Source organism: Malurus melanocephalus, unplaced genomic scaffold (assembly GCF_030028575.1).
Source record: "Malurus melanocephalus ecotype Western Australia unplaced genomic scaffold, MMel_1.1 scaffold_62, whole genome shotgun sequence".
Taxonomy (NCBI): domain Eukaryota; kingdom Metazoa; phylum Chordata; class Aves; order Passeriformes; family Maluridae; genus Malurus; species Malurus melanocephalus.
In genome coordinates this window covers 1,276,960-1,304,306 of record NW_026623294.1, presented here as the reverse complement: position 1 = coordinate 1,304,306, position 27,347 = coordinate 1,276,960, and the positions used below count along the sequence as shown (strand labels likewise).

Here is a 27,347-nt window from a genome sequence, read left to right as displayed (position 1 = left end):
TTTGAAGATGTTTTTGTGCCTTAATACCTTCTTGAAGTCATTATTGTACATAATGGGCACTTAAGTTAAAAGTGACTTGCATAACTGGAAGTAGAATGGAGTGCTTGGGTTTGGAGAAATAATCAGATGCAAAGTTTTCACAATTATGTACTTAATTTTCACAGTCAGTTCAGGTAGTTGTCCTTCACGTCGGTAAGAGTCTCATCCCTAAAATTTATTCTTATTTTTCTTTTTCACCACCGTCTGTGAACATTTTATAGCATGAAAAGTTGTCAAGTGTAATGTAAATACTTTTTGCTGTTCAAAACTTAGTATTACAGAGCTGTAAATAAAAGCCCAGGCTGAACACAATCTTCATGACTGTATCTTTCCTGAGAGATATATATCATTACAAATAGTTTGCTCAGAATTGATTTTATGCCTATTATGAGAGCTGTGCATGTGATGAGAATGCCTTCTGACAAACTGACATGTTTTGATAGGTGCTGAGGTAGTTGTACAGGTTTTYTTAATTAAGCAAAAATCGCAAGTGGTGTGTTCTGCAGAAGGTTAATCCCAATATCAAAGCTTAAATGTTAGTCTAGGCATTATGAGACATGACCAATCTCTTCTATTGAGCATTTTTAGAAGTGTGATGTGAAGTGGATGYTGAGGCTGGGCAGCTTTATTACGGGGAATGTAAAGTAACGTTGCCTGGCAGCTCACAGAAAACATATCTAAATATTTGTTTCTGTGGATCTTTAAAGGAATGAGCTAACAAGCAGCTCTCTGTATATTTCTTTTACATTTTRATCTCACTATGATGTGAGAAATGTTTAAGTCTTTTAGAGTATTAAAGGAAGAAATTACTACTTCAGTAATTCTGTTTTTTTTCTTGGGCACTTAGTGGTTGACCCCTATCAACACTGAAGCCTACTGTCAATARTCAATTTTTCCTGTATGCAGGATTATTTATTCATTCTTACAAAAGGTTATTTGGTTAATCCTGTATTAATTATGAAAAGTTGGCATCTGTATTTGGAGACCCTAAGAAATAATTGCTGTAATTTCTCCTTTATATTTTTACAATATTTATAGTGTTGTTTTAAAGGAACTAGTGAATCAGATGAGTTATTCTGTATTTTACATCTGATACACCATTCTGTATTTTTCTGAAGGTTTTTAGTATTTGCTTTCATGCTTTTTCCATGTGTTTGCATATGTGTGTTATAGTCATATCTGTCTAGATATACATGGAATTTTACATGGCAGTGCTAAAACTTTCTCTTTTMACAACATTTTTTCTTTATGCCAAAGAACACCGGACATGCGTGTAAATAAAATTTGATTGCAGTCCTTTARGTGTCCTGAAGTGAGAAATATGTTAAGATTAATTTGTTGAATGAAATACAGCATATTCTTAAAATCCACAGCAGTGTAGCGACAGAAACAGGCTATAGGAAGAATAAAGAGAGGGAAGTACGGGCACACAGCAAGTCCTTGTTACCTGATCTATTAATTACATGAAGTGGAAAACAAGCTTTAGTACTGTTTTGTGACAGATGTCTATTGAATGTGATGGGATTTSACTGTGTGCTGAAAGTTAAGTTTTTACCTGTTTTTTACTGATGGGTCTAAGCTTTGTGTGCTCAGTATTAATCATATACCCAGGTTGAAGTWGGGTTTTGTAAGTTAGGAGCTTTTACAAAATCCTTGTGCTTGACCAAAGATATTATATGTTTATGTAGCTACTACAGTGCTTTAAAAAAGATAGCTGTGACTACAGCTACATTTTTCAAAGGTGATGATGAGGTGTTAATAGTAAATGAAATTATTTTACAGGATACCTCATTTTGCCAGCGTGTAAATCTTCCTTTACTGCTTTGCAGCCAAGCTGGCTGTCTTTGCTGCCCTCTAGTGTCCTTTTTACATGCCAAACCATAGGTAGAGCGATTTTAAATGCAACTGGTGCCATATTTGCTTCTCTTGTTTAGTTTTTTTTTCAGTCTTCGTCCCARTCGATGTTAAAAATGCAACAGAAAAATCCATTAATCTTTATCACCTTGGATCATTCACTTCTGTAATGATGTTGAGTCAGATCTGATCTGCAAGGCCAATTTCTCTGAGAAAACTCCTTGTGTGATGAGATCCTTTATTTTACAAGCATATAATGAATTCCTCTGTGTGGTTTCTGCTGAAGTMTTTTTGAATTTTCTATCCTGATAGTAAAACCTCTATGATTGCATTTTTACACTGTAATGATTGGTTTTGCTAAGAATAACTTTTTTTGGTAAATAAGGAGATCCAGAGAGTTAATCCCGTGGGATTGCAGGTTATTGCTGGTACTTTACTTGTACTTTACATTATGATGTTATTCTGAGTTTCTGTAGTCTATTGTCATTTCTGTAGCATTTCAAGAGATTTTAAAGTTCTTGCTTGTGTGTGCTTTCTGTTGCTGTATAAGGTGTAAGAGAAACCCCTTCCAAATCCAAGTTTGGGGCTTATTACTTGTACACAGGAGAAYAGCAGACAGTTTAATTCCAGAGTTACTTGTTTTTGTTGTTTGATTCTTGGATCTCTTTTCATAAATAGTGTGAGAACACTACAGGTCCACTTTAGTAGGTTTTTTTTTTTCCTAGTAAAAATTGAGATTGTGTTTGTTTTTATTTAATCAGTGTGTTTATCTTTTTTTAACAACAGATCACAAGTTCTACACCAATATTTATGAACTGTAAAGCATGAATCAGAATTTGTATGAAGGAATCAMTTCCATCTCTCATGTAAATATGCACTTCCATAACTTGGATCCACTGCATATTTTTATTAAGTTATTTTTTTCAGAACCAGTGTAGTCTACTGCCATACTAGCTAAATCTCTCATATTTATGAGAAATACTAAATCTCATATTTGTGAGGAATGACAGTTCTGGAAGCAGTCTGTGTTAGCTACAAGATTAATTATTCTGGYGTATGCACAAACCATGAAAAAATTTTATATTGTTCTGTCTCAGTACCTCATTCCTGATATAGGGAAAACATTCATCACAATTGTTGTGGACTTGCCTTTTAGGGACAACTGTTCTTTTAGTAGTGAGGTGGGCTTTGTGATCCTTAGTCTTTCAGGTACTAAAAGATAACTGTTCTCTTTGGTGAGAGACAACACTAAGGTAAAGGCTTTTGACACTCTTAGACTGRAAAATTAAATGCTATTCTTTGGACTGGGTCTGAATACCTGATTTGACCTAAGAAATAAAAGGTAATTCTTTTCAATGAAATAGAAGTTATGAAAATGGTAATTTAGGGCCCCATTTTATAGTTGTTCGTGTTGTTGACCATCACTTTTTCCCACTAGCTCCTAAAATAAACATTTTGAGCTCTAGGACAGTGCTTGTTTCATTTGTTATTTCAGCCTAGGTAAGTTTAGGGCAATATGCACTGCAAGTAGATATTAATGTTAGTCAAACTAATCTGTAAATTGAATGTAATTATGCCTTAAGCTCAGAGATTTGCCTGCCTGTATGTTAGAGATGCTAAATTTGTAGTAGTTAATAGGTGAAACATCACTTTGTGCGTCAGTTTTGCATTGTATTGCAGTACTGAAAGGAACGCTTGTAGTTTAACTGTTCTGACACTTTTAAAATGGGATGCAAAACTCCTTTATTTTCTGGGCAACCTTTTTAGAAGGGGAAAAATGCAATTCATAGAAAATACTGGGGTTAACAATAACRTTTGGTGGGAGGAAGCAGAGAAAATTAAAGTTGCCACCAGGAGGAGCAGTTTTTACTGGCACAGTTGCCTAATGCTGTAGCTGTAAGCTGTCTGTAYCTTTGGGAATACAATAATTTTATCAAGGGTAGGCTATTAAATAGAATGCAAARAACCAACCCCCCAGAAGGAATGCAAATGAAGAACTCGAGTATTTTTGCAAATTAGAATCTGGAAAATAGTGATTCTTTTGACATTTGGAATTTTAATCACAGATTTAGGTCTGTATCCTGRTTTCGTTATGGTATGCTGTTAGCCAGACTTTGTAAATCCAAATGAAATCTATTTTTGTGTCTCTTTGTTGAGATGTAATAGAATAATTTTCAGCAGCTGTTATTAGTGCAGACTCAATTCTCTGTATCTGCCTAGACCGAGCCTTAGTGGAACTGGCACTTGGACCATGGAGCTGGCTCGTGMAGGTGTGTCTGTATGAGAGGCAAAGCACCTGCCATGCCAGGGAATGGSAGAAAGAAAAGGAATGAGTTCAGTGAGAAACAGAAAGTACCAGACCTTGCAGGGGTTTGAATCTAGAGTTTATTTTTTCTGTTCCTGTTCTGTGCCTGTCCCTCCCAGCCCCWGCACTTACAAGTCTCTTCTTAGTTAAAATTTTAAAATCTGTAAAGCAATGCAAAAATTTAGGACAAAGGGGAAATTTGTTAGTGGGTGAAATCTTGTTATAATGTTACATGTTACTCTGTATTTAAAAGTCGTCTAGACGTGGCATTTAGGGGCATGATTTAGTGGTGGACTGGTGGTGCCAGATTGACAGTTGAACTGATGATTTTAGGGGTCTTTTCCAGCCTAAACCATTCTGTCATTTTATGTAGCAACAGTATATTATTTGTAAGGGGCAAATTAATAAAGAGAAAAGGGCTATCCAATAGTCTTTAAAACAATGTAGCTAAAATGTTTTACTTATCAACGATATATCAATTTCATTTATAAAAACTCAAAATTTTGACATAGTAGAGGAAATGCATGCATACATGATTATAAAACTGATGAAAGTAGAATTTGTATTTAAAATGTAACAGTTTGACATAGAGTAACTCCACAGTGATTGATTTTATTTCTTACATTTAATAACAAATGAGAATGTCTTTTTTTTTTCCTTGAGTAATAGATTTTACTCATATAGAAAATGTGTATAGTCACAGTCCATCACATTACTCCTGAAATGCTGTGATCTTGTGTGTATAATCTAAATCAGACTTTGGAAAGCAGTGGGATTTCCCATTAGTGTTTTCAAATACTGGTATTCCATATGAATTTCATGTTTCATTAACTGGATTGTCATTAGTTGTCGTTTTGAATGCCTGGCCCATTACTGTTGCCAATTCAAAATGCTACTGTGTGTCTTCTTGATATTATCTCCCCCACACTTAATGAGTAAATATGTGCTCAAAGGCTAATTTTATGTGTAGTATTAACACTTTATTTACTCATGCTTGTAACAAAGGTTTTAAAATGGAACTAAACACTTGGGAGTAAATCAAGTTGATTTTCTGTTTCTGAAGGGGACTTGAAAAATTCTTTTGGAGGATTGTTTAGTAGCTTAATTGAATGTAAACCTGTCATCTGGGTCCTGTATGTAATGTCAGATGGGCATGATACTAAGTAAAGGGTGGCCAGCACGAATCCTTGGTGATAGTCCCTTGCAAAACAGCAAAATCGCTTTCTCTAAGTTGTGTTACTGATAAAGTGGATCATCAGAGATAACTCAAAACTGGATGTTAATCCAAAGTTGTTGTGTGGGCCACATTATACTTACCCTGCTATTCATCTGTGAGAAAGAAGAAAGTTTTTATTCTTCTTTATATGGCAGATTTTTTATTTTGTGATTTCTTTTAAGTTTTAAACCTGGAAGTCAAGCAATACAACTAGGTCACGTAAAGATAAAAACTAATCAATAAGAGATTGCATCTTACCTGTGTTTTCTTTTAATGATTTCCTGCATTCTGGCAAATGTTTTCCCCTAGGATGAAGATGAATTGGACTCTCACACCATGGTGAAGACCAATTCTGAGAGTGCTGGTACCATGAGAGCCACCAGTACAATGAGTGAAGGTGCTCAGACGATGATTGAACACAATAGCACCATGTTAGAATCAGACTTGGGGACCATGGTAATAAACAGTGATGATGATGAAGAGGAAGATGGGACCATGAAACGTACGTTGTTAATTTTCTTTGTTCTAATAATGTCTTCTCATGCTGTATGACAATGTTGTCTCATGAATAGCTTTTAAGTGTCAAGTTCTGAGGTTAAAACAGGGAGAGAGTAGTATTTGTGTCTCTAAGCACTCTTTAATTTGTAGAGAAAAAGTTGGCTCTAGGGAGAGATTGAAAGCAGAAGCCTGGTTTTGYTGCTCTGCTAAATTTCTATGGAGAACTCTCAAATTGTCTTTCTGTGAATTGTCCCTTTTACTGCTTGTCTCTTTGTCTTCTGTCCCACATACAGTTGGACCAGTTCCTTGGAGCTAAACTGATGTGATTATGTGAGAGGCTGCTGTTTCAGTGTTAGTGGTCGTGGAATATACTGTGACTCTCTTTGGGGTCAGCAATCAGTAATGTATCTTGCTGCAAAATTGTTTTGCAACTAATAATCACTTAGCAGATCTAGTATTTTCTAATCAAATTATTATTTGGACATTTTTTTGGCGTGTAATTCAAAAATGTTTGATTGTATACCATGATCAAAAGATTGTTGAAACCCAGGTAAAAAGTTCTAGTTGATTTTAGCAGCACATGAGGGAGTACGTTACAAAGAAAAAAAATTGTGAATGTTTTTATGTAGATTATACTGAAATACCGATAAATACACTTTTTAAAAATACTTAACTTACATACTGATTTACTGCCACACTCTTTGTTTGGTTGAAGACTACTGCAGGTTTAAGTCCACTGATTTTAAAGTAATTATTTGCTTGAATAGGCAGCATCAATAGATGACTGTAACTCAGGCTGTAGCTATCTCATTTCATGAGGCATAATGTATTATTTAACTCCAGGCAATTTTTTGGGGTTGGTGAGGAGGTCTGTGTAATATAGAAAGCTGTAGTAATATAGAAAAATATCTCAAGAGTGGAAATCAGTGACAAATAAATAACTTTGTAGAGTGTTTCWTAGCAAATGGAAAGCTTCATTTGTGTTTGCAGAGAGATACCTGTTGTAATTTGCTCAAGATTAGTTGGAAGTGCAAAGCAGAAACTTTTYTTTTTKKKKWMMRSMARKTKGRAWKRAAAARGGGKYYTWMMRRWTTTKKTTKGSYWWTTTTKKKKTTKKTYSGGRWTTTTTTTTTGTTTGTTTTTTCTTTAGCTCTCACCAATTAAGATAGCAAACATCAGTCTTCATAGTGGTAAGTTTAGATACGATGATTCACCTCAAGAAAAGACTCAGTATGTGCTTTAATTTGTTTTGTTCAATCAGAATACTTGCCTGTTAGACCATGAGGCTAATGGAGGGTTAGTACAAGTGATCTCAAACCCATCAGTTTCAACAAACTAAGGAAAAGCTGAGTGATGAGAAAGAAAGGGAGACATAGCACAAACAAATTTGGAGTAATTCTTAGGATGGAAGTATTCTGAATTAGGGTTTAGTGCAGTTTCTATGCRGCCTGACAAATCACATCAGTCCTCATAAGTAAGTTCTGTATGAGTAGTAAGCTAAATTGCACCACACTATCCATCTAGTTTTTATATGTGCTGAGAGGAAATACCTGTTACTATGCCAAACAGATCAAAAAGGTGTCATTAGACCTGTACTCCAGTCTCTTAATCAGTGTCTTATTTTTCTGCCGTGTTGCCGGGTACATTGCTTTTAAAATGTACTGTTATTTTCAATTTTTAATTGATTCCAGTRACAATCTGTGGTTAGGAAGGGAATTACCTTTCTACACCTTGACATTTGGACAGTATATGTCTTAATCCCACTCTTCTTCCTTCTCAAACAAACATAATATTTGGGACAGTGAGTTTCCTTCCCCTCCCTCCTCTCCCGTAGATGACTTCTTGAGTCCCATAACTGCAGCAAAGCAAAGCCAGCCAACTGGAGGTGGTTTGCATTGTGACAAGTGAGGGTTAAGTCATTCAGCTGTCAGGCCACAAGTTTGTTTTCGGCACTAGCTTGCTAAAATTTCTTGTATTTTGCATTAAACATGCATTATTTGCATTTTTTACATTAAAAACTAAAAATAATTCAAGAATGGAACCTCTACATCTCTCAGCCAGAAAGAAATATAAATCATGTCCACTGTAGATGGTCCTCTGGTTCTGTGGTTGTTGTGCTATTGGCTGAGACAGGAGCAATAGCAAGTTTCCTAAGTAAATGTCACTGGAGGGCACATAAAAATCATTGCTGTGTCTGAAAGGCAGCCACAGATTTTGTGCTTCTTGGTACTCAACAGAGACACAAGATTTTGGAAATTGGGTGCATTTTCTAATGCACCTTTATAGGCAAAGTGGGCACTTTCTGGATGTTTGTGTGATTTGATTATAATAAATCAGAATGAATGTCTTAAAAGTGCTCTTTGATACTTCCAAATAATAAAACATTGCAAGCAAGAAGGTTGGAGAAATAAACTTAGTAAACTAGGGAAGAGGGATTTCATTTCCTTCCTAGAGACACAAAATATTTAYGACAAACTTTTTATTTAATTGCTGTTGTGTTTAGTTTCATGTTTTGTTTCCTTCTGCCTTTTGTTTCCCTGCTCAAGGACAAAATAAGAAACAATAATATGTTTTTATTTATAAGTACCCATGCTTAGAGGCCTCTGGGAGCCATGACAGAAAATAACTAAAACCATATTTTTTTCACAAATAGGGAATTATGCCCAGATAAAATTGGGATTTGGAACAGAAAGAGGCCTGTCCTCCACCCCAACATACATTATACAGTCTAGTAATAAACAACACTTAGGATGTCTTGCTTGGTATGCCTGTGCATGCTCTGAACAGAGATTCTGTGGTATGTACCTAGAAGGAGGAAAGAAAATGAAGAACACAGACACTTGAGAGGAACTTAACTTTAGGAGGTTTAACATAGATTGGAGGAAAGAGTGAGAATGATGGAAGTACTACTTCTTTTTGTTCAGGCGCCTGGGTTTTACTTACTTTTGTGTAGAAGTCTTTTATATGTCAGTGGAGTGACTAGTGTTCAGACCAGCTTCCCCACATTCCCCTTGTGGTTTTTCAGCAAGGCTTAGTGTTAGGGCTTTCTGGTGCACCAAGACTACTTGTGATTGTTCTCTTCTTTTCAGTAACATTCCCCCTGCCTCTCTTTTTTATGTTTTTGTCCTGTTGAATTTATATTTGCCATCTGCTTTGGGCTGGAAAACAAGTTGTCTCTTAGTGCAGTTTGGGTTTATTCTAAGTTTCTAACTGTTGCTCCAGACTTTGGTGAAGCTTCTAAATAGTTTGTGGTTGATAATGAATGTAATTGAAAGAAGAGGTCAGAGAACTAATGAGGTGGCATTTGACAGCTAGAATGTAGAAAAGTAATCAGGTTTTGTTTTATTACTTTTTGCCCTATAAGACATTAACATTTTAGCTTTAGTTAGTATAGTTCTTAAACACATTCTTCCTTCTAATCAAACAYATAATCTTTGGGACAGCAGGTTTCGTTCCCTGTCCTCCCCCCTCTTCCCCCCTTCTCCCTTCCCCCCATAGGTGACTGTCTTGCACAGTGTAACTCCAGTGAAGTCAGCAAACGGGAGGTAATCTGAGGGAAGTGATGGCTGGAACCAGCAACACATCTGGTTCCACCGCTTACTTGCTGAACTTTTTTGTCTTATGGTATTGTGGTGTTTTTTGTTACAGTGGGACATGTATCATTCTGTAGAACCTACATGTTGATAGAAGAATTCATGAGTTGGTTTATTCATTATTATTTAGTGATTTCAGCATCCAGGGAGAGGGATTGTTTGATACCGTCAGTCTCTGTGCTAGGAGGTATACGCTTGGATAGCGCTGTTAGTGATGCTTCAGAACTCTTAGAAAGGCCTAAGTCTTACAGCTGGTATTTCAGCTGAAAAGGAAAAGCCAGTGACACATGTTTTATAACAACTTATGASCTAAGTCTGGTAGGAATTTTGTAAGAAAACTTAATTATAGGCTGGCTTCAGTGGTGCTGGGACCTGGGCATTGATACTTCACGGATGTAGTTTTGCTTAGGCATGTTTACTGTGCCCCCAGTAAGATTGTTTGCTTGGTGCCATATATAGGTAGATACAGTGCTTTACTCCTGTATGTGTGTATATAAAGAGGTGATAGATGTTTACAGGTCTGTGTTGGTTCTCAAGCCATTTTCTGTGATTGGTACTAAAGTTGTTAATGTCACTAACAGTAGTATATTTTAAAAATGGGGATTATTTTTCAAGTCAATTCTGCTTTTGAGAGCTGTTRCAAAATGCTAGTTTAACATGGATTTTCTTTGTTTTGCTGAAAACAGAAATAAAGTGTAATTTAGCTGGAATGGAGTAATGGGAAGTGTTTGAACAATGCTCTGAGGMACATGGTGTGATTCTTGGGGTGTCCTGTGCAGRGCCASGAGYTGGACTCGAYGATCCTGATGGGTCCTTTCYAACTCAGTATATTCCATTATTATAATAGTGGTATCATTGAATATTTTTTCTTTTTTCCATAAAGTGGGGAAAAAACAAAATTATTAAGCCAGTTTTACAAGTCTTATTCTCAAGAAGCAAAGCAATGTTTTGTGCTGGRAACTTTTCCCCATTAAAAATCATTTAAACTTGGGATCATAGTCCTTCAGAAAGTCTCTGAAATCTTCAGATGGTAGAAAATTATGTGGATTTTCCATTTAAATGCTATTTGCAGTTATTTCTGATAAATAGGTGTGTAAACAACAAACAAAAGACCGAATGAAGCGAAAAACTGAATGAAGACTTGGATGTGTAAGTCACTGTGATACAAAAACTRTGAAAATCAGTAACCACTTTGTTACACAGCTTTCAATAGTCAAACATTTCTTAGATGTCTTATGGTAGCCTCCCAGCTGCTCTGGCCTAAGTAACTGGTGACACAATTTCTACTGCTGCTTCCTTGTGGTTCCCAGTAGGATGACCTCTGGTTCTCTGAGATGGTGTCTTAAGAGGTGTATGTTAGCAGCAGAACTTTCCCACTCATGAAATACAGTCACAATTCCTGCTTAAAACATGGCTGAAGGGGGTGGCTGTGGCAGCTTTCTGCATGGTAGTTCACTGTTAGATGCATTTGCCTGGAGACTGAGTCAAAACTCTASGCTCCAGTCTCCCATTTCCCAGAATTACTGCCACTGTGTTGTAGGGCACCTTGTGGGGGGAGAGAATAGTGGTAGGAATGTATGGAATACAAAATGATAYATAAGCTGTGGTAGCCTTTGTAATAGGGGTGACAACACATGGGTACATAGAGGTCTAAAGGAAGCTGARAGCTGATTGCTTTACAGCTTCTGACTCTAATGTGACAAAGCAGTGTATTTTGAGGGAATAAAAATACCAGCAGGATGTTCACAGGAGCCCTTCAGGCAGGAGAGACAGATCCCTTCWAACTTCACCAAGCAGCTGAAAGTGTTCCTCAGTTGAGTGGTAGATGAAGATCCCCAGAAAGTGGAAGGCTGTGGAAGCTCGTGGCTTTTGGCAAAAGGAAGAAAACTTTCCTCTACAGATATGCAGCTGCAGAAAAGGCCCAGTGACCTGGTAGTAACAGTGTGAGACAATGACTTCCAGACTTTCCCCAGGAAATTGTAAACCCTCCACCTGAAAATGCCAAAATACCATCACCTGTGCCCTGCCAGGAAATTGTACTACGAGTCTCTCTTCTCATTTGCTGATCTTACTTGTTAACTAACAGGAGAACTTTTAAACTGATTTAAAATCAATTTGATACCTTCCTGTTGGAAATACTTCACTACTAAGTAATTTTTCTTGGTAGATGACATCAGCTGAATTTTACCAAAACATGCATTAGAATGTAGTGTGTATTCCTTCTTATTTTGAAATGTGTGTTGAGAATTATTAGTTTGTGGTACGTTTTTGAAGCAGTGTCATAGAGCTGGTGTTATGTCATTGCCTCATTCATTTTATTCAGCATACTTTTGGGAAGAAACTTGCTTACCTAACTATTTGGGGACATCCCTTTTGCTGTATTACCATCAGGTTTTTCGGCGGTAGAATGCATATTTTCAGCCTCAGCAATGCTCTCTGTGTTTTATGGCTTGCCAGCAATTTTGGACTTGTTTCATTATGGCTTTTTTTCTCAGGGCCATCTTGAAGTCCTGCAGCAGGCAAGTGTCAGGGTGAGAGGAGGCAGATATTCTTAAATATTGAAACTGTGGAAAWTTTTTTTAATCATGACCATTGCTTATTGAAGAGTAGAGAATTAGAATAACTGAAAAATCCACATCCTTCCAGAATGGAACAGGCACARTAGGTTTTCAGTGCAAGTCTGGAGTGATACTGACTGCTGTCAATTTTTTGTGGCAAATCTGATTTACTGAATATATGAGTGAATTAATTGCCCTTAAGGGAATCTTTATGTATTATACTTCTAATTTTCTTGGTTCTTGAAAGATGATTGAGAAGATGATGTTATTGTGTTGTTCATGAAAGTTAGAAAAAGCCAAAATGATCTTCTAATTACTCTGTATTTTGAAAAAAAAAAAGAAAAAGGTGCAGCCTATATCAGTTTGCTGTCCTAAAAAGCCTGAGTGTTTTATAAAGTAAATACAAAAGAGATAGCTTTCACAAGGGCTTTAAACTGGTAGATGTCAACCCATTGCTATGAAACATAATTGAACCTGTTAAGTTAGCTAGAGATCTAAATAGTGTCTTTTTTTTATTAWATTATTTATAAAAGTAAAATAAAACCTTAAAAATAATTTTCTGAGTAAATCCTTTGAGATTTTTTAAATGGAAGAGAAAAAAAATCCTGTTGAAATACCTCTAGTCCCATCATTTTGCAGTCATATTTCTGGTTTTGCTCTTTTAATTGGGTTAACTGACTGTATGCTAAATTGAAATCAGAAATGAGTTCTAAATTCTTATTTATTAAAACAAATAACATAAGTTCTCAAAGTAAAAAATAAATGTTCTTTGCTTACCTTGGAGTAATTTCAGTCCTGTTGACCCAATTTCCATAATATGCATTTGATAGAAAGGGATTAAGAAGGGTTTATTTTATGTATGTAGGTAGTCTTCTGTTATATGTATAAGGAAGATATTTATAAATAGTTTTAAAACTTACAAGCAGTGCTTGGAAAATCTTTAGTRTTGTCTGATAGATGAGAGGAGGGAGACTGCCTTACTTGTAGTTGGGCAACATTTTGGTACAGTTTTGAACAGAGACACTGGTAATCTTTTTGTTTATAAATACATCTCAGGGATGAAACTTAAGTACGGCCATCTTAGCAGAAGGAAGAATTGGTTGTGAAAGGCCACCAATGTGGTGTCCTGTMTTTTTGGTACAAACAGTTTCAGGGGTTTTGGGCAGTGATCACCAAGTAATGAAAAGTTTCTACTAAGAAAATGCATTGTATTTCTGGTTTTAATTCTACCTCCTTCATACTACTATCTTCTGTTTTCTAAATGTGTGCTTTTCTGAAGTTTGGATTCTTCCATTTATCTTCTGCTCTGCTCAGCTCTCATGAAACCCCACTCGTAATAGCGTGTTCAGCCCTTGGACCCCCAAAACAAGAAGGACATGGAGCTGTTGAAGTAAACCCAGGGGAGAACAATGAAAATGATCAGAAGGGTGGAGCACCTCTGATATGGCTGAGACAGTTGGGGTTGTACAGCCTGGAGAAGAGAATGTTCCCGGGAGACCTTGTAGGACCTTGCAGTACCTAATGGGGAGCCTACAGGRGAGCTGGAGGGGGATTTCTGACAATGGCMTGTAGTTACAGGACAAGGCATAATGGCTTTAAACTGAAAGAGGGCAGGTTTAGATTAGATATTGGGAAGAAATTATTTACTGTGAGGGTATTAAAATACTGGAACAGTATTTTAATACTGCCCAACGAAGCTGTGGATGCTGCATTCCAGCCATCACTAGAGGCCAGGTTGATGGGTCTTTGAGAAACTTGTCTAGTGGAAGGTGTCCCTGCCTATGGAACGGGAGTTGGAATTAGATAATTTTAAAGGTTCCTTCCAACTCAGCCTATGGTATGATTTTTGGCATCCCTGCTGTTTACTTCTCATCCCTTCCTCAGTCTCAGATTCAAGAGATCAAGAAACCTCCTTCAAATGATGTTGAGTTCAGTGGAGGCAAACTTGGGAGATTCTGGAAAAATATCTACTGTCTGGTCTACTAAATTGAACCTGGAGTTTAGTTCACTGAATGCTTAGGTCACAATTGTTATGAATTAAAAGATGGTGAGTAGAGATAACTGTGATCTGGGATTAGGAAAGAATATTTGAAAAAACATGGCAAAAACTGAGAGAAAAATCAGCTGAAAAATGCAAGGAAGACAAAGTGTGTATGGAAATAGGAGATTGAATGGAGGAATCATGGAGTTGAAGGAAAGCAGCTGAAGTCAAATTCAGTAAAGCTTAGAGCATGACAGTAGAAGCACTCATTAAAAAAATACCAGAAATCTTATTAGAATACAAAAATTTAGGAAAAGCAGGACGAAAATAAGCAATAAATCAACATGCATTCTTTACTTTTATCAAAAATAGTGTGGCCAGAAGGTCCAGGGTAGTGATTGTCCCCCTCTACTGAGCACTGGAGTGGCCACACCTTGAATTCTGTGGTCAGTTCTGTGCCACTGACTTCATGAAGGACATTGAGGTGCTGGAAYGTGTACAGAGAAGGGCAGTGGAGCTGGTGAAGGGACTGAAGGCCCATGAGGAGCAGCTGAGGGAACTGGGGGGTGTTTAGCCTGGGGAAAAGGAGGCTCAGGGGTGACTTTATTGTTTTTTCAACTGCCTGAAAGCAGGTTATAGCCTGSTRGGGGTCAGTCTCTTCTTCCAYGTCTCAAGTGAAAGGATGAGAGAAAATGGCCKTAAGTTTTGCTASGGCAGGTTCAGATTAGGTATTTGAAATTTCTTTTTCATAGAAAAAGTCAGTAAGCTTTGGGATGTGCTGCCCAGGGAGATGGTGGGGGTGGCATGTCTGGAAGCGTTCAGGAAGTGTCTGGATGTGGCACTTRGGGCTGTGGTGGTGATTATGATGTTCCTAGGTTAGTAGTTGGAATAGATCATCCTGAATGTCTCTTCCAGCATTGATCATTCTGTGAAAAATTTGCAGTACAAAAGTAAACGTTAATGAAAAAATAGGCTGCTATTAGTCATGCATTAAAATTAGAATGTTTTAAAAATCTTTAGACAAAGGAGATGCGAAGAGATGATAAAATAAAAGGTGAAAGAGGGGAAAAAAACCACACTTAGTGAATGAATAAAAACAAGCGTAAAGCCAGATGAGGAGATTAGCAAGTCCTAGTGATCATATTAAACACAACCTCAAAAGACATTTTCAGTCACCTTTTCACTTGTCAACACCAGTGTATCAAATAAAAATTCCTACTATTTTGTTTGCAATTTAAATATATAGTTTTGTTTATTTTTTGGTGTTAGGTATCCCCCCCCAGTTATTTATATCTCATCTTTTTTTGCATTTTATTTGTAGAAATATATTTAATATTTTCTTTAAGTTTCTTTAAGTCAAATTCCAGCAAGTAATTGTTTCATGTGTCAATTTTATGCAGAATATGGTCTCTGAGGTGACAGTTGTGTTTATTTATTGTGCTATTTAGTAATGAATTTGCTTTGAACTCCCACAAATAAAACAAATTTAAGTAATTTAGGTTTGAAGATAATTTTTTTTACTTCTACTTTGGTGAAAATGGTGAAAAAGCAGGAGTTCATGCTGATCTTGATCTGCTTCATAAATCTTTTGCAGCTGTGTAGATGATGACAAAAATCCCCAGGGTTTCCACACCATGGAGACAACCATCTGTAGAGGGTGATCCCATAATTTTCTGGCAATCTTTACTGGCAATGAATTAAATTAAGCAGCATCTAGACATTTGCGTAGTTGTATTTTGCAAATTCTTTTTCTAAATAATTCCTTAATCCCACCTTTGGTGAAATTCTGTTCCTTTTCTACAACTGCCTGTGGACCAGGTCTTGAAGATACGGGCATTCAGCACCCAAAGAAATGCTTTAGCACCTCATGTTATTCAGTCACTATAACAACAAATTGATATTGCATGAAGTAACTTCTAATATTATTTTTGTGTGCAACTCTGAAATGTCTTGATCAGTTCTCCGTGTTGTATCTTGCTACAAAATATCATACTTTGACTATGMGCTTTTATGCCAAAGATCCTTAGGGGACAGAAGCTTGCATCATATACAGATGACTGTATTAGTTTCTGCAAAACCCAAGAAAATTAATTAGTGAAGTTTAGTTTATAGTGCATTAAATCTTTGAATAGTTTTTACATTTTTTCTGTTTTCTTTCAATTAAGGAAATGCTACTTCACCGCAAGTTCAAAGACCTTCTTTCATGGACTACTTTGATAAACAAGATTCCAAGAATAAAAGCCCTGAAAACTGTAATCAGAACATGCATGAACCTTACCACATATCCAAAAATGTTTTCCCTGATAACTGGAAAGTCCCTCAAGATGGAGACTTTGATTTCGTAAGTACTTTTTTGTTGTTTAATCTCTTGCATGCAGTTTATTTTAAATGTGCCAAAAATAGTTAATCCCTTTCTATACCTACTTTAATACAAGTAAAATAAATAAACTTGCAAGAATATAGTCCAATTATCTAATCTTTGTGCCTTATCCTGGTTGTTGAAATAAGTACACTTGATTAACACACAACRTGTTTTGTGAGGAGTGGTGTGTGACATTATACTGCTTTGTAATTGCTCTGTTTAAAAAATGTTTTTGGTTCCTTTAAATTATGTGCTATAACAACTTTAAGATTTGATCCGATTCTATTTTTTAAAATGTAAAATTGCTGCAGATATGGAGCATTGTCATATTTGCTGTGCATCACAGTAAATAAGTACTTTAAACTGGATTGGAGCCATTTAATCCATCTCCTTGGAGATGTTTAAGACCACCTACTGTTCTGCACAAGTCCTCTTCTTGGTACTGTTCCAATAGCACACATCTCTTCAGATAGAATTTTTCTGCCTAACACAAGTTCATCTATTTTAGGRTGGAGTTTTTACCCTCCAAAATAYRTGCAGTTTATTTGCCTATGTTGCAWATTATAGCAATATCAAAAAGAAAATGTTCCCAAGTTATAGGTTGCACTTAAAATGAAATATATAATTACTGATTAGAGACTTGTAAGTAATTAGATCTGGTTTTCACCTTTGCTGTTTTTTTTTTAATATGTTTCAATGAAATTTTTGTTTATCTGTTGTGGATGAAATGTTCTTAACTACAGTGCAGTAACTAAATGTGATCACATGGTGCCTTTGTGAAGTACACTTGAGATTTGAAGAGAAATGTTGTGTTTAATTTTAGGTGACAGCTGTACATGTGCAATTTTTTTTCCAGTTTTCACTTACTGCATGTCTACTTAAATTTAAACTACTGAGGTAAAACCAGTTAAATAGCATAGTACAAGCTGTTGCTGCTGRAGAGTTTTGATTTAGTTGGATTTTTGTTTGGGTGGAGTTATTTTAGGYTTTTTTACCCCCATCAAATGCAATAATCATCATCCTGGTAATTGACTAATAAAACAGTTAGTTGCACTATTCATTTCAAAATAACTGGCCCTTGTTTCAGTGGGGTTATTATAGTCACAATAAAACAGCCTTCAGAACAATTTAAAATTCATCCTATSTTTCCTATTACTTGTGAAGAAATGCAGGCAAAAATTATTCTTTTTGTCAACCCTAAGATGCTGATTCTGTAAGTACTTATTAATGAATAATTCACACATGAATAATCATGCAGAACTTGTTGACATTGCTTGTACAATGAAGTTGCCTTCTTGAAATAGGAATTTTTCCTGGAACAAAACCCGAGGAGTTCTGATCTTCAGAAACCTAACTCCTCTGTTTTGTAGGCAAAACAAAGCTAGTGGTGTTAGAATGACAAATAAAGACTTCAGAATCCTAGAATGGTTTGGGTTGAACGGGAGGTCATCTTTAGAGGTCATCTGGTCCAGCTTCCCTGCTATGGGCAGGGACATGTTTCACCAGCTCTTTAAACTGTAACCTTGAAAACTTCCGATSATCGGGCATCCACAACTTGTGTGGGCAATGTGTTCCATCGTCTCACACAAGTTATGTGATGTGCAGTTTGTCCTTGGCCTTCTGAAAAGACAGTGTTTTAAGGCTTGTTGCTACAAAATTATTTTGATTGAAAACCAAATAGGATTTTTTAAAAAGTGAATGACTATTTGTATGGGTAGTATATGTGTGTATGTGTGTGTGATGGTATTTTGTTTTAAACATGATGAAGAGGTAAGCCATCCTAAGAAGGAGTRCAGGAAGATGCCTCAGTAGTGTCTATACTGCTTCAGAGTAATGCACTCAAAAATACATTTCTCTAAAGTATCTGGTACCAGCTGATGTTACAYAGGATATGAGTTTTTACTGTCTGCTGATTTGACCCTTTGGTAATTGTTATTTATTGATACATTCTAGAAGAAATTCTATTTATATTTTAGTCAGTGAGTGGCAGTATTGCCRAGTGGCCTGTAAGAAACTTTCTCAAAGGATAAATCAGTGGGCAGCACGTGTAATATATTGTCTGCTCTTTGTAAAGCCATTAATGTTTTTGGTTGCTGACATGAAGTCTTTAAATGATTCATGGAAGGGATAAATGATGGAAACTTTTGTACTAAATAATTCCATGCTGTTTTGTTTGGAATTAGCCTTAATGGGATCTAAAAAGGTGTTCGAACTGTAAATGATGACAGTCATAATTTTATTTAAAGAAGGGATTGATACACTAGAACTAAAAAATAAAGTATCAAAATGCAACTTAATGCCAGTATATTCAATAGTACTCCARCTTTCTGTGTAGAAGAGGTGGGATGCTCTGTGAGCCAGAGGTCACCAAACTCATTTACTGAATGATAGCATTATTTCTTACCCTCATAAGCCAAACACACCATGGCAGTTCTGACAGCCAGGGAGCACTTCACTTGCGCCAGAGTGAGCGAAAGTGTCATGCAAAGAAGAAATATTTAAGTGTATTGGRTGGAAAGTCTTAGAAGTTTATTAGTGTATATGTCTGTTAAAGCATGAACCAGGAAGCAGAAATGCCATTGAGGTGGAAAAGAGGAGGGAAAAGAAAGTAAAAACAAACTTTATAAATCCCTGCAACTATTTAGTTTGCTTATTTCTGCATATAACAAGGTGAAACATGCAGAATTCGGAACTAATTTTTGTGGTCAAATAGTGTATTTGCTTTCAGTCACAATGATGTTYTATCCTATCCGTAGTCTGTTGTATTGTTTGATAAAACATAGTTGTTTTGTTTGTTGAAATGTACATGTAACGTACATAGAGCAGTTAGTCTTACAGTCTTGCTGATGTTTTTATATAATGTAAATAAATGATACCAGAAATTTTTCTCATAGTGTGGATAAACAAGTATATAAAATAAGGCAAATGAACTTAGCACTAGGTCTGGTTTCAAAGTTTCGGTGTGAGCGTAGTTTTCTGCCCTGATGCAAATGTTTTAAAAACTACTTGCCAACACAAATACAACTAGAAGACTTTTCCAAGAAAATAACATGCTTTGGTCATCAATCTGAGCTTCAAAAAAAGTAATTTTAGTRGCATTATATGTCCTGTAAGTACATATTTATGCTTTGTTTTTTTCTCTGTTGAAGTACATCTGTTTTGAAATTCAAAAGCTGATCTTAATCCTTTTTCACTGATGCCATATGGGAATTTAAGATCTATCTCTGAYTGTTAGTCCTGCAGGCCTTCAGTTCTGTGATCAATCTGTGCTGGTTATTGATGTCAGGTTCCAGGAATCAATCAGAAAAAATTGTCACCACAGACCTTCAAGTTTTATATTATATTGAATCAGGTATATTGCATATAATTTTAACTAGACCTAATTCACTTAYAGTATATTCACCTTGAATATTACATTACTCCAAATTTACCCTGTTATATTTTCTTTGGGACTTAAGGTGCTGGTTTTCATGCATAAGAGGYGTTTGGAATTTTTATACTACATTTCTTCTTGCTTTTTTAAAAGGAACTATACAGAAATATTCAGCCTCAAATACTTTTTAATGTTTTCTTCTCTGTGAGTAGGAATTTCTATAGAGTTGCTGGTTTTAATTTTTGTTTTCAGTTATTCTACTGTCTGTTTTTGATATCTCATGATAAATTCTCAAACCCAAAAGTGTGGGTCTTTGATATCAGTGAATCTTAGGGCAATGTATTTCTGGGGAAGTACTTGTAAATGTTTTGTTTTGCTTTTTCCACTTCAGCCTTTGAAGCGGAGCTGTTGAAGCTCTGTTTTGATATATGGCTCTTTCAAAACAACCCAAACTAATGTTTACTCAAATTTCAGCTTTTATATTCAATTGTTCATGTGTATTTTTGCTTTCAGTGACTTCTATCAGTTTAGAGGCAATTCTCTTACACATTTTAATTCTTTTTAAGGGGCATGTGGCAGATAGCATAATTAAAGCACTGTTTTTAATCTTAATTCTGTCAGTTTTACTTGGGGTTAAGTGGTATTTTATGTTCGGCAAACCTTGATGCCAGTGAGTGTAATCAGCAAGATACTACTCATTGTGACTAATAGTGGCATAATGTCATTGAATAAGTAAAAATGCAGTAAAGCTCTGTAGTGTATGCGTATGAGATTCCTAGAAGTATTAATGATGCATAGTGTAAGCAGCTTTTCTTAAGGAGTCTTAACTGTTTATTGGGCTGACTTCTAGTTTTAGCTCAGAAGTCAGCAGTTTGGATCAGAATGAGAGAAAATTTGTTTGTTTCATCCATCTGACTGGCCAGTCCTTTTAAGAGCAGTAGATTTTTGTAGATGTTATGTATTCATATGGCCATGCTGCTGTTAGGATAGCTTTGTTCTTTCTATGGGGAAATGTTTCCCACATAACATATCTATGCTGGAGCGAGCTGTGTATTAAATAAGTAGTATAACTGCAGGGTGTTGTTAAAGCAGCTTGCTTAAATTTTTTATTGTCTTTCACAGTTGAAGATTTTATGTTGTATAACATTTATCATAGAAATTAGTTTTCACCAAGAAAAGGTGAACTTTTAATTTTGAGCAAGAAGAGCTCAAAATTTTTGTTACGCGGGGATAGCCGGATAAATCTTAGCTTGCTAGATTGATGTGCAGCGTGTACATGCTGTGAAATAACCTGCTGCTTACATTTTTACTGTATCATAACATTTTAGATCTCATTAAGATGTAAAATTGCCCTGTAAATCCTTCTGCCCCTTAGTAATGTGTGTTACAGTGAGACATGGTATTAACAAAGGATTTACATGAACTGCAGTGAAGTGATACTTAATTGATGATAACCTCTGAATTAACACTAGTCAGAATGAGTTGCTAAACTTCATTTGCAATAATTGAATATATTATTTCATTTTAAATGAGTCATTTGCTTTTTGTTATGAGACAAAAATGTAAAAAGGCAAATCTGTTTATTATAGCAATGCTGGGGTAATGATTTCTGTCTCTAGTAGAATTATTTCCAAACAGGAATGGCGTCCAGATTGTTAAATATTAAACAGTGAACATGTAGATCATGTTTTGCATGATAACTGCAGTTTCATGTTTAAGTAGATGCGTTTTGGGTGACTTTAAGATTCTGGAATAGCAACAAAAAATTAAAAAGCCATCTGTTACTGTAGGCAGAATATTTCCCTGCATTTCGAAAGGGAACAAATACATTAGAATATAATAATTATGGAATAATAGTACTACAGATACTGAGACTTCTGTTAAAATTTATAAATGTATAACATAACAATTGATTCTGTAAAAAATCAAATAGGATAAAATGACTGAAGGCCATCTAGAATTTAATTAAAACTTCAGTAATAAAGCTGATCTGGGTTAACTTCAGTGGAAATATGTTTTTGTCCAAAATCTTGGCTGGGTTTATGCTGACTTTATTTAAAAAGCGGATGAATTTGTTTGGAACAGTCCTTTTTCTAATTAATGGGAATTAGCATATTTCATCTATTTTCAATCATTTCTGATTCTCCTCTAAGTGATTTGAAAATTTTAAATGAAGTATTAACATAGACTCATTTTTGCTTTGTTTTTAATTAGTTGCTTGAATATCATGAAGCATTTCCAGATGCTGAGAGGAAGAATGTTTTCTCAACTTAGTAAATATGAAACTTAGGTTTCTGCATTTGCGTGGGCCATATGCGTATGAGATAAAGGTATTATTGGTGTTGATAGCTTCCATGCAGAATTTCATTCATTGCAGTTCAGGCACGGTTAAAAGGGGAGAGATTGTAAAATGAATATAATGAAAATTATGTGCTTTATCTAGGTCATTTTGTGAGGACAGTGTGAACCTCAGCAGTGAAGATTTTCTGTACCTTTTAAAGTAGGTGGCTGTTAGAGAAACTTCTTATTTATTGGGTGATTATTTACAAAAAAAATGAAAGATGTGTGTGTTTTGTAATTAAATGGGAGAGATACTTGTATTAAGAGTCCACAGTGGGTGGTTTGCAGGTTGTGCCTATGGTTTGTTAGGCTTCTCATGCAGCTGTTCTGTAGAGGAGTTTGTCAGCCTGACAGGAAAACTTAAAGTGTAGTATATGGATTGTTGGGATTTTATAGGCAAAGATAACASAACAACTTACCACACTTCATTTTTTCTCAATCAAATACTACTGATTTAACTAAATCCTGTTTATATATTCTGATCACAAACGGAGAATTAATTTTCATGCAGAGATGGGGGAAATACAATACCCGAGCAGAATGTTTCTCCAACTGGTATTGAATCCTTTCACTTTGAGTATGGCCCTTCTTCTATTAGTATATAAATAAATAGTTGAAAATCATCCCTAGTGATTTTTTAGGCTGTAAACAGAATCAGTACTCTCTGTTTATTTAAATGGTAGGGTTATTATAAAGCTGTTACTCTGACCACTGAGACAAGCATAACAAAGTGCCAGTGCTATACTTCGGCAGCTTTGGAAAATGAATTGTGCTGACGAAAATGATAAATTTTTGTGTCTTAAAAAAGCACTAGAAACACMCTTCTAGACCAAATAGCTTTTTGCATTCTTACATGTTAAAAATGGAACAAAAGGGTGTTACTTATCAATGACATATACTCTGAAGACAAGACAAGAGATCCGGCTTGAATTGCAGCAATTGGTTTGAAGTTAGATAGTAAGAAGAATGGATAACTAAATACAACAGCAGATTGCCTCAGAGGATTGCAGAAGTTGCCATTATTGTGAGTGTTGAAGACCTGGTTAAATAAACATATCAGGAACTATTTTGGTGGAGTTAATCCCACTTGGAGCAAAGCATTGTTATAGGTTACCTGCTCCTGTAAATGTTTCCCATGGCCCTAATTTCTATGGCTTTTTAAGCTACTGCTGATGCCTGGTGTTTGTAATCGTAAAAGATGTTGAGATCACTTAGGTTTTACAAGGTCAAGCTCTCAAAAATAGTGACAGACTTATTTTGTTTATTAGGAGCATCAGTGTTTTGGAGGAGCTAGACCTTGGGTAACCTTAATCTTTTTCACAATTAGCAGTCAACTGTTATTTCCAAATRTGAGTTTGCCTCTGGAAAATTTCAGCCAAGATTCAGTTTGTAAAACTTAACCAGGTTTTCTCTCCCAAAACTTTAAAGTATCCCTGCCATCTTATTTTATCACATCGAATAGTTTCAATATGCAGTGTATTTTTTAATTACAGTCTCTAGTGAGAAAATGTTTTAAAACTTACTTTTCAGCCAACTTTCAAATTCTTAGTATAAAGAATGAAACTGCTTCACACTGAAGACTTCAAATGCTTGCACCATCTATTGCATTTTTTTACCCCAGTAGCTCAAATGAGGAAAATGAGTTGAGAAACGGAAGTGTACCTCTAGTTTGTATTTGGTTATGCAGCAAATCTGTAATTTGTGCATAGTTTGAAGAGAACAAAGGAAAGAAATTATTAAAGCTGATGAGCTGGGACAGRGCTGCTGGTCTAAAGTAACATCTTGTTACCTTAGTAACCAGTTGTCTGTACTAATATATCTCTTTAGGGTCATTGTGTAATAGCTCAGTAATGTGCATAGTYGAGAAGAAGCTTTGAAAAACTTGTAAAAAAGCAGTTGTGGCTGGACAAGTTTTAATTGTTTCCTCTTTGTCCATCAAACCAATYCAGATTAAGGTCTCTATTCTGTTTTCCCTTACAATTAAAAACAAACAAACAAGGGAGAATATTTAATCTAAGGGGTTTACATTTTCCATCAGTCACTGTTAGTGTCAGGACAGTGTGCCTCACCTTTGTGTAATGTCTGCTGTCCAAACTGAGTGTTCACATCAAGGAATACTTGTTCCAGTTCAGGGTTTCAGCAGAATTCTTTGAAATCATCTSTATGTTAATATCATGCAAATTTACCACTGGGAAACAAAATCTGCTCTTCTACTCTTTGCTATGATAATTAATGCTAATGAAAAGGAGTAAAAATAAAACTTGCCTTGGGAGAGTGGGCGACTGGAATTTTGCAAGATTGTTTTAAGTTCATTTTTGTATCTTAGTTTTAAGGAGGATTTCCTCATAATGTGGTTTGGTAAAGAACATGGGACGTTTTTATCAGTTTAGGTTTTTTTGCACAGCCCTCCTCCCCTTTTATTTTTGGACACAAATGGGATCTTGTCAGATAGGATTCTAGCAGAAAAAAAAAACTTGGATGAGCTTAGTGACTGTGTGGCTAACTCTGAATAATCGCAATGCTCGTATTAGATTTCTGTGCCTCATGTTTTGATCAGCAGCCAATAAGTACCATGTGTAGACTATATATTAAGCATAGATGTTAACAGTATTCATAAACAAAATGCTGGAAATTAAATGGCTGACATTTAATACTATTGAGCTTTATGAAGAACGGAAAAAATCTGTGGTTTTAGTTTGCAAATATCTTGTAGAATTTGGAGAAAGAGATTTTTGCATTAAGGCATTGACTTCAAGCAGAGAGCTCAAATACTTGAAGTTATGAATTATTTTGAGTTAATATCTTAGAGATCTGATTAGATTTGACTTAGTAGACATATACCAAGACSAGGGATTGCCCAAAATATTTTGCCTTACATGTAAATTTTATTTCCTTTTCTTATAACTTGCATAACTCAGAGATAAAAGGGAATTCCTGTGAAACTTAAAAGCACAATTTATCTTTCTGTCAGAATACACTTATTATTCTCATTTACTTGTATTTCAGTAATGTATGAGAAATATACATTAAAATTATCCAAATGTCATTCTTTTACCTTAGGTCTGTGACTAAACAGGCATTATAACCCACATTTACTTTTGCTTATTGGGCATTGCAGCATTGCTATGAACTAGTCTTTTTTATTTTTGGTGAAAAAGGTGAATTGCTATTTTATTTTTGGTGAAAAAGGTGAGATGTGTGCAGTGGGAATTTGTAATCAAACTGTTTGGAGACTTGACTTTTTTTGTTCATTCATTGCTGTTGTTKYWWKWSMSRWAYRKAMAKRWMWKYRCYKYWKKKWTWKKTSCMGTACAGAAATGTACCTCATGGATAGTYCCAGTACTTAAAAAGTTAAAAAATACCTATGTGAAATCCCTTGGTGTTTGGTGGGTACACACAGATATGACAAATCCAACAAAGCAAAAAAAAACTATTTTGGGAAGTTTTTATACCTACTTTGTATTTTTATATGAGTGAAGATTTAAAAAATAAGCTATGCAAGCCCAGTGTACAAAGCTGCAGTTACTGGCAAACTCTCCATAGAAGACTTAATCTCATACTTGCTMAAATCAGTGGCAAAGCTCCTACTGATGTCAATGTTAAGTTTTGCTGCTCAGACTGTTAAAGAAGCTGCTTTCATTTGTGTGCCTAAATGTGAAACTGCATTTAGATTTTAGGTTAGAAATTTCACAACTTAGGCTGTCTCTCTCAGCATTCCTTAGTTTTTAGGGCAAGTACACCCAGTTCCTAAGAAAGAAACACTGGCAAAATTAACACTTCTCTAGCATCTGTTTAATGATCATGTTATTGCTTACATTTGCATATGACATTAGGAGGTGTACAGAAACAAGAATAGTAATCAGATAATTTAATTTCTTGATGTAAGTAAGCTGTTCTAGGACAAAATTGCTCAATAGGAAAGCTCTAAAGGTACAGTAGCATGGTTATATAGCTATGTCAAGAAGCTGCTTGATTCTCAGCTGAGAACCCTGGCTTCTTTTCCATGACAACTTTTAGTGTGCCATAGTGAGAACTAAAACAAGTTACCTTAAATAATTTTGAAGAATTTAACTTACTTTGCCTTGCAGCAAACTAGGGTTATGGGCAAGGTTAGATCTGCAGCTGAGAAGCAGGAACTTTGCAAACTGTGCAGCCTTGACTGCATGATGCTGTATGACCATGCTGTAGTGCTTGTAGATGTGAATTAGGTGGAACATTATAAAAACACGTTTGAATTTTTTTCCCTCATGGTGTCACTACAGTCCAGTATATGTAGTTGCTTTTTTATATTTGAATATTGTTCTTTCAAGTAAGAATGGAGGAGATAGTGTTCTTCAAAGACACAGACCAAACCTTCACATTACACTAAAAAGTTACCTAGATGCAAAAAGTTCTGTTAGTAAAAATGAGCTGTCCTGAAATGACTACCTCTTTTATTTTGTTGTGTCCTCGTTAAAGATTATGCTTTTTGGCATAGGAAATTACTTGAAGAAGTGTGTGAATGGAAGAGGAGGCTTTTTTACTGGGACCATCTTTGGCATTGTTCCTATTGGAATCTGGAGAGGTGGATTTTTTTTTTTCCCTAATTAATTCTTTTTGAAGGTTGCACTTCAAGTGTGAACATTTGGGTTACTTCAAGATTGCCATTAATTATAGTCACGTGCTCTCAATGCCATGCACCCACAAGAAGAAAACATTCTACAGAGATGGCTAGCCCACTTCAAGATGAGAACTATTGTGCTGATAATGTTCATAGAGATAGAAACACAGTATTTCCATGGTGCGTGTGATGTGTTTGTATAGGACGGAATGGGCTTTTTATTTTGCATTTGTAAAGTTGTAAATTTCATCGCTATTTCTGTCTGAACAGTTTCCATTAACTACTAGAACAGAASTGTGAGGCTGTGTTGATGAAGAGACCAGTGTAAGTATGCCTACATTCAAGCAGGTTCAAGTAACAAAGACATTAAACTAAAAAATGAAACTAAAGTTTGTCCTTCGGCTTTTTTTCTGTGACTTAAAATTTGGCAAGGTGTGAGCAACTGTGTGCAGTCCACCTTCGGTGCTACTTTAGAGAAACAGAGAAGGAATTGGCAGGAGTGTGTTGGTTGTAGTGCAGCTTGGTGTGTACATGCTCAACTATTTTGTTCTTTGTCTCTTGAGYTGGTTGACTTCCCTGTTACGGGCTTTTAAGACCTAGTTTGCAATGGTTGTTCTTCCTTACATAA

At 35.6% G+C, this 27,347-nt stretch overlaps 1 protein-coding gene across 2 annotated transcripts in view; it reads left to right on the top strand.

The window, feature by feature from the left end:
- Positions 1-27,347, top strand: part of STK3 (serine/threonine kinase 3) — a 125,085-nt gene that overhangs the window by 60,770 nt on the left and 36,968 nt on the right. For both annotated transcript variants that reach the window (XM_057366257.1, XM_057366256.1), the window contains exons 9-10: positions 5,724-5,916; positions 16,210-16,385. In XM_057366257.1, the coding sequence (XP_057222240.1) occupies positions 5,724-5,916; positions 16,210-16,385 (369 nt within the window). The remainder of the gene's footprint in view (positions 1-5,723; positions 5,917-16,209; positions 16,386-27,347) is intronic.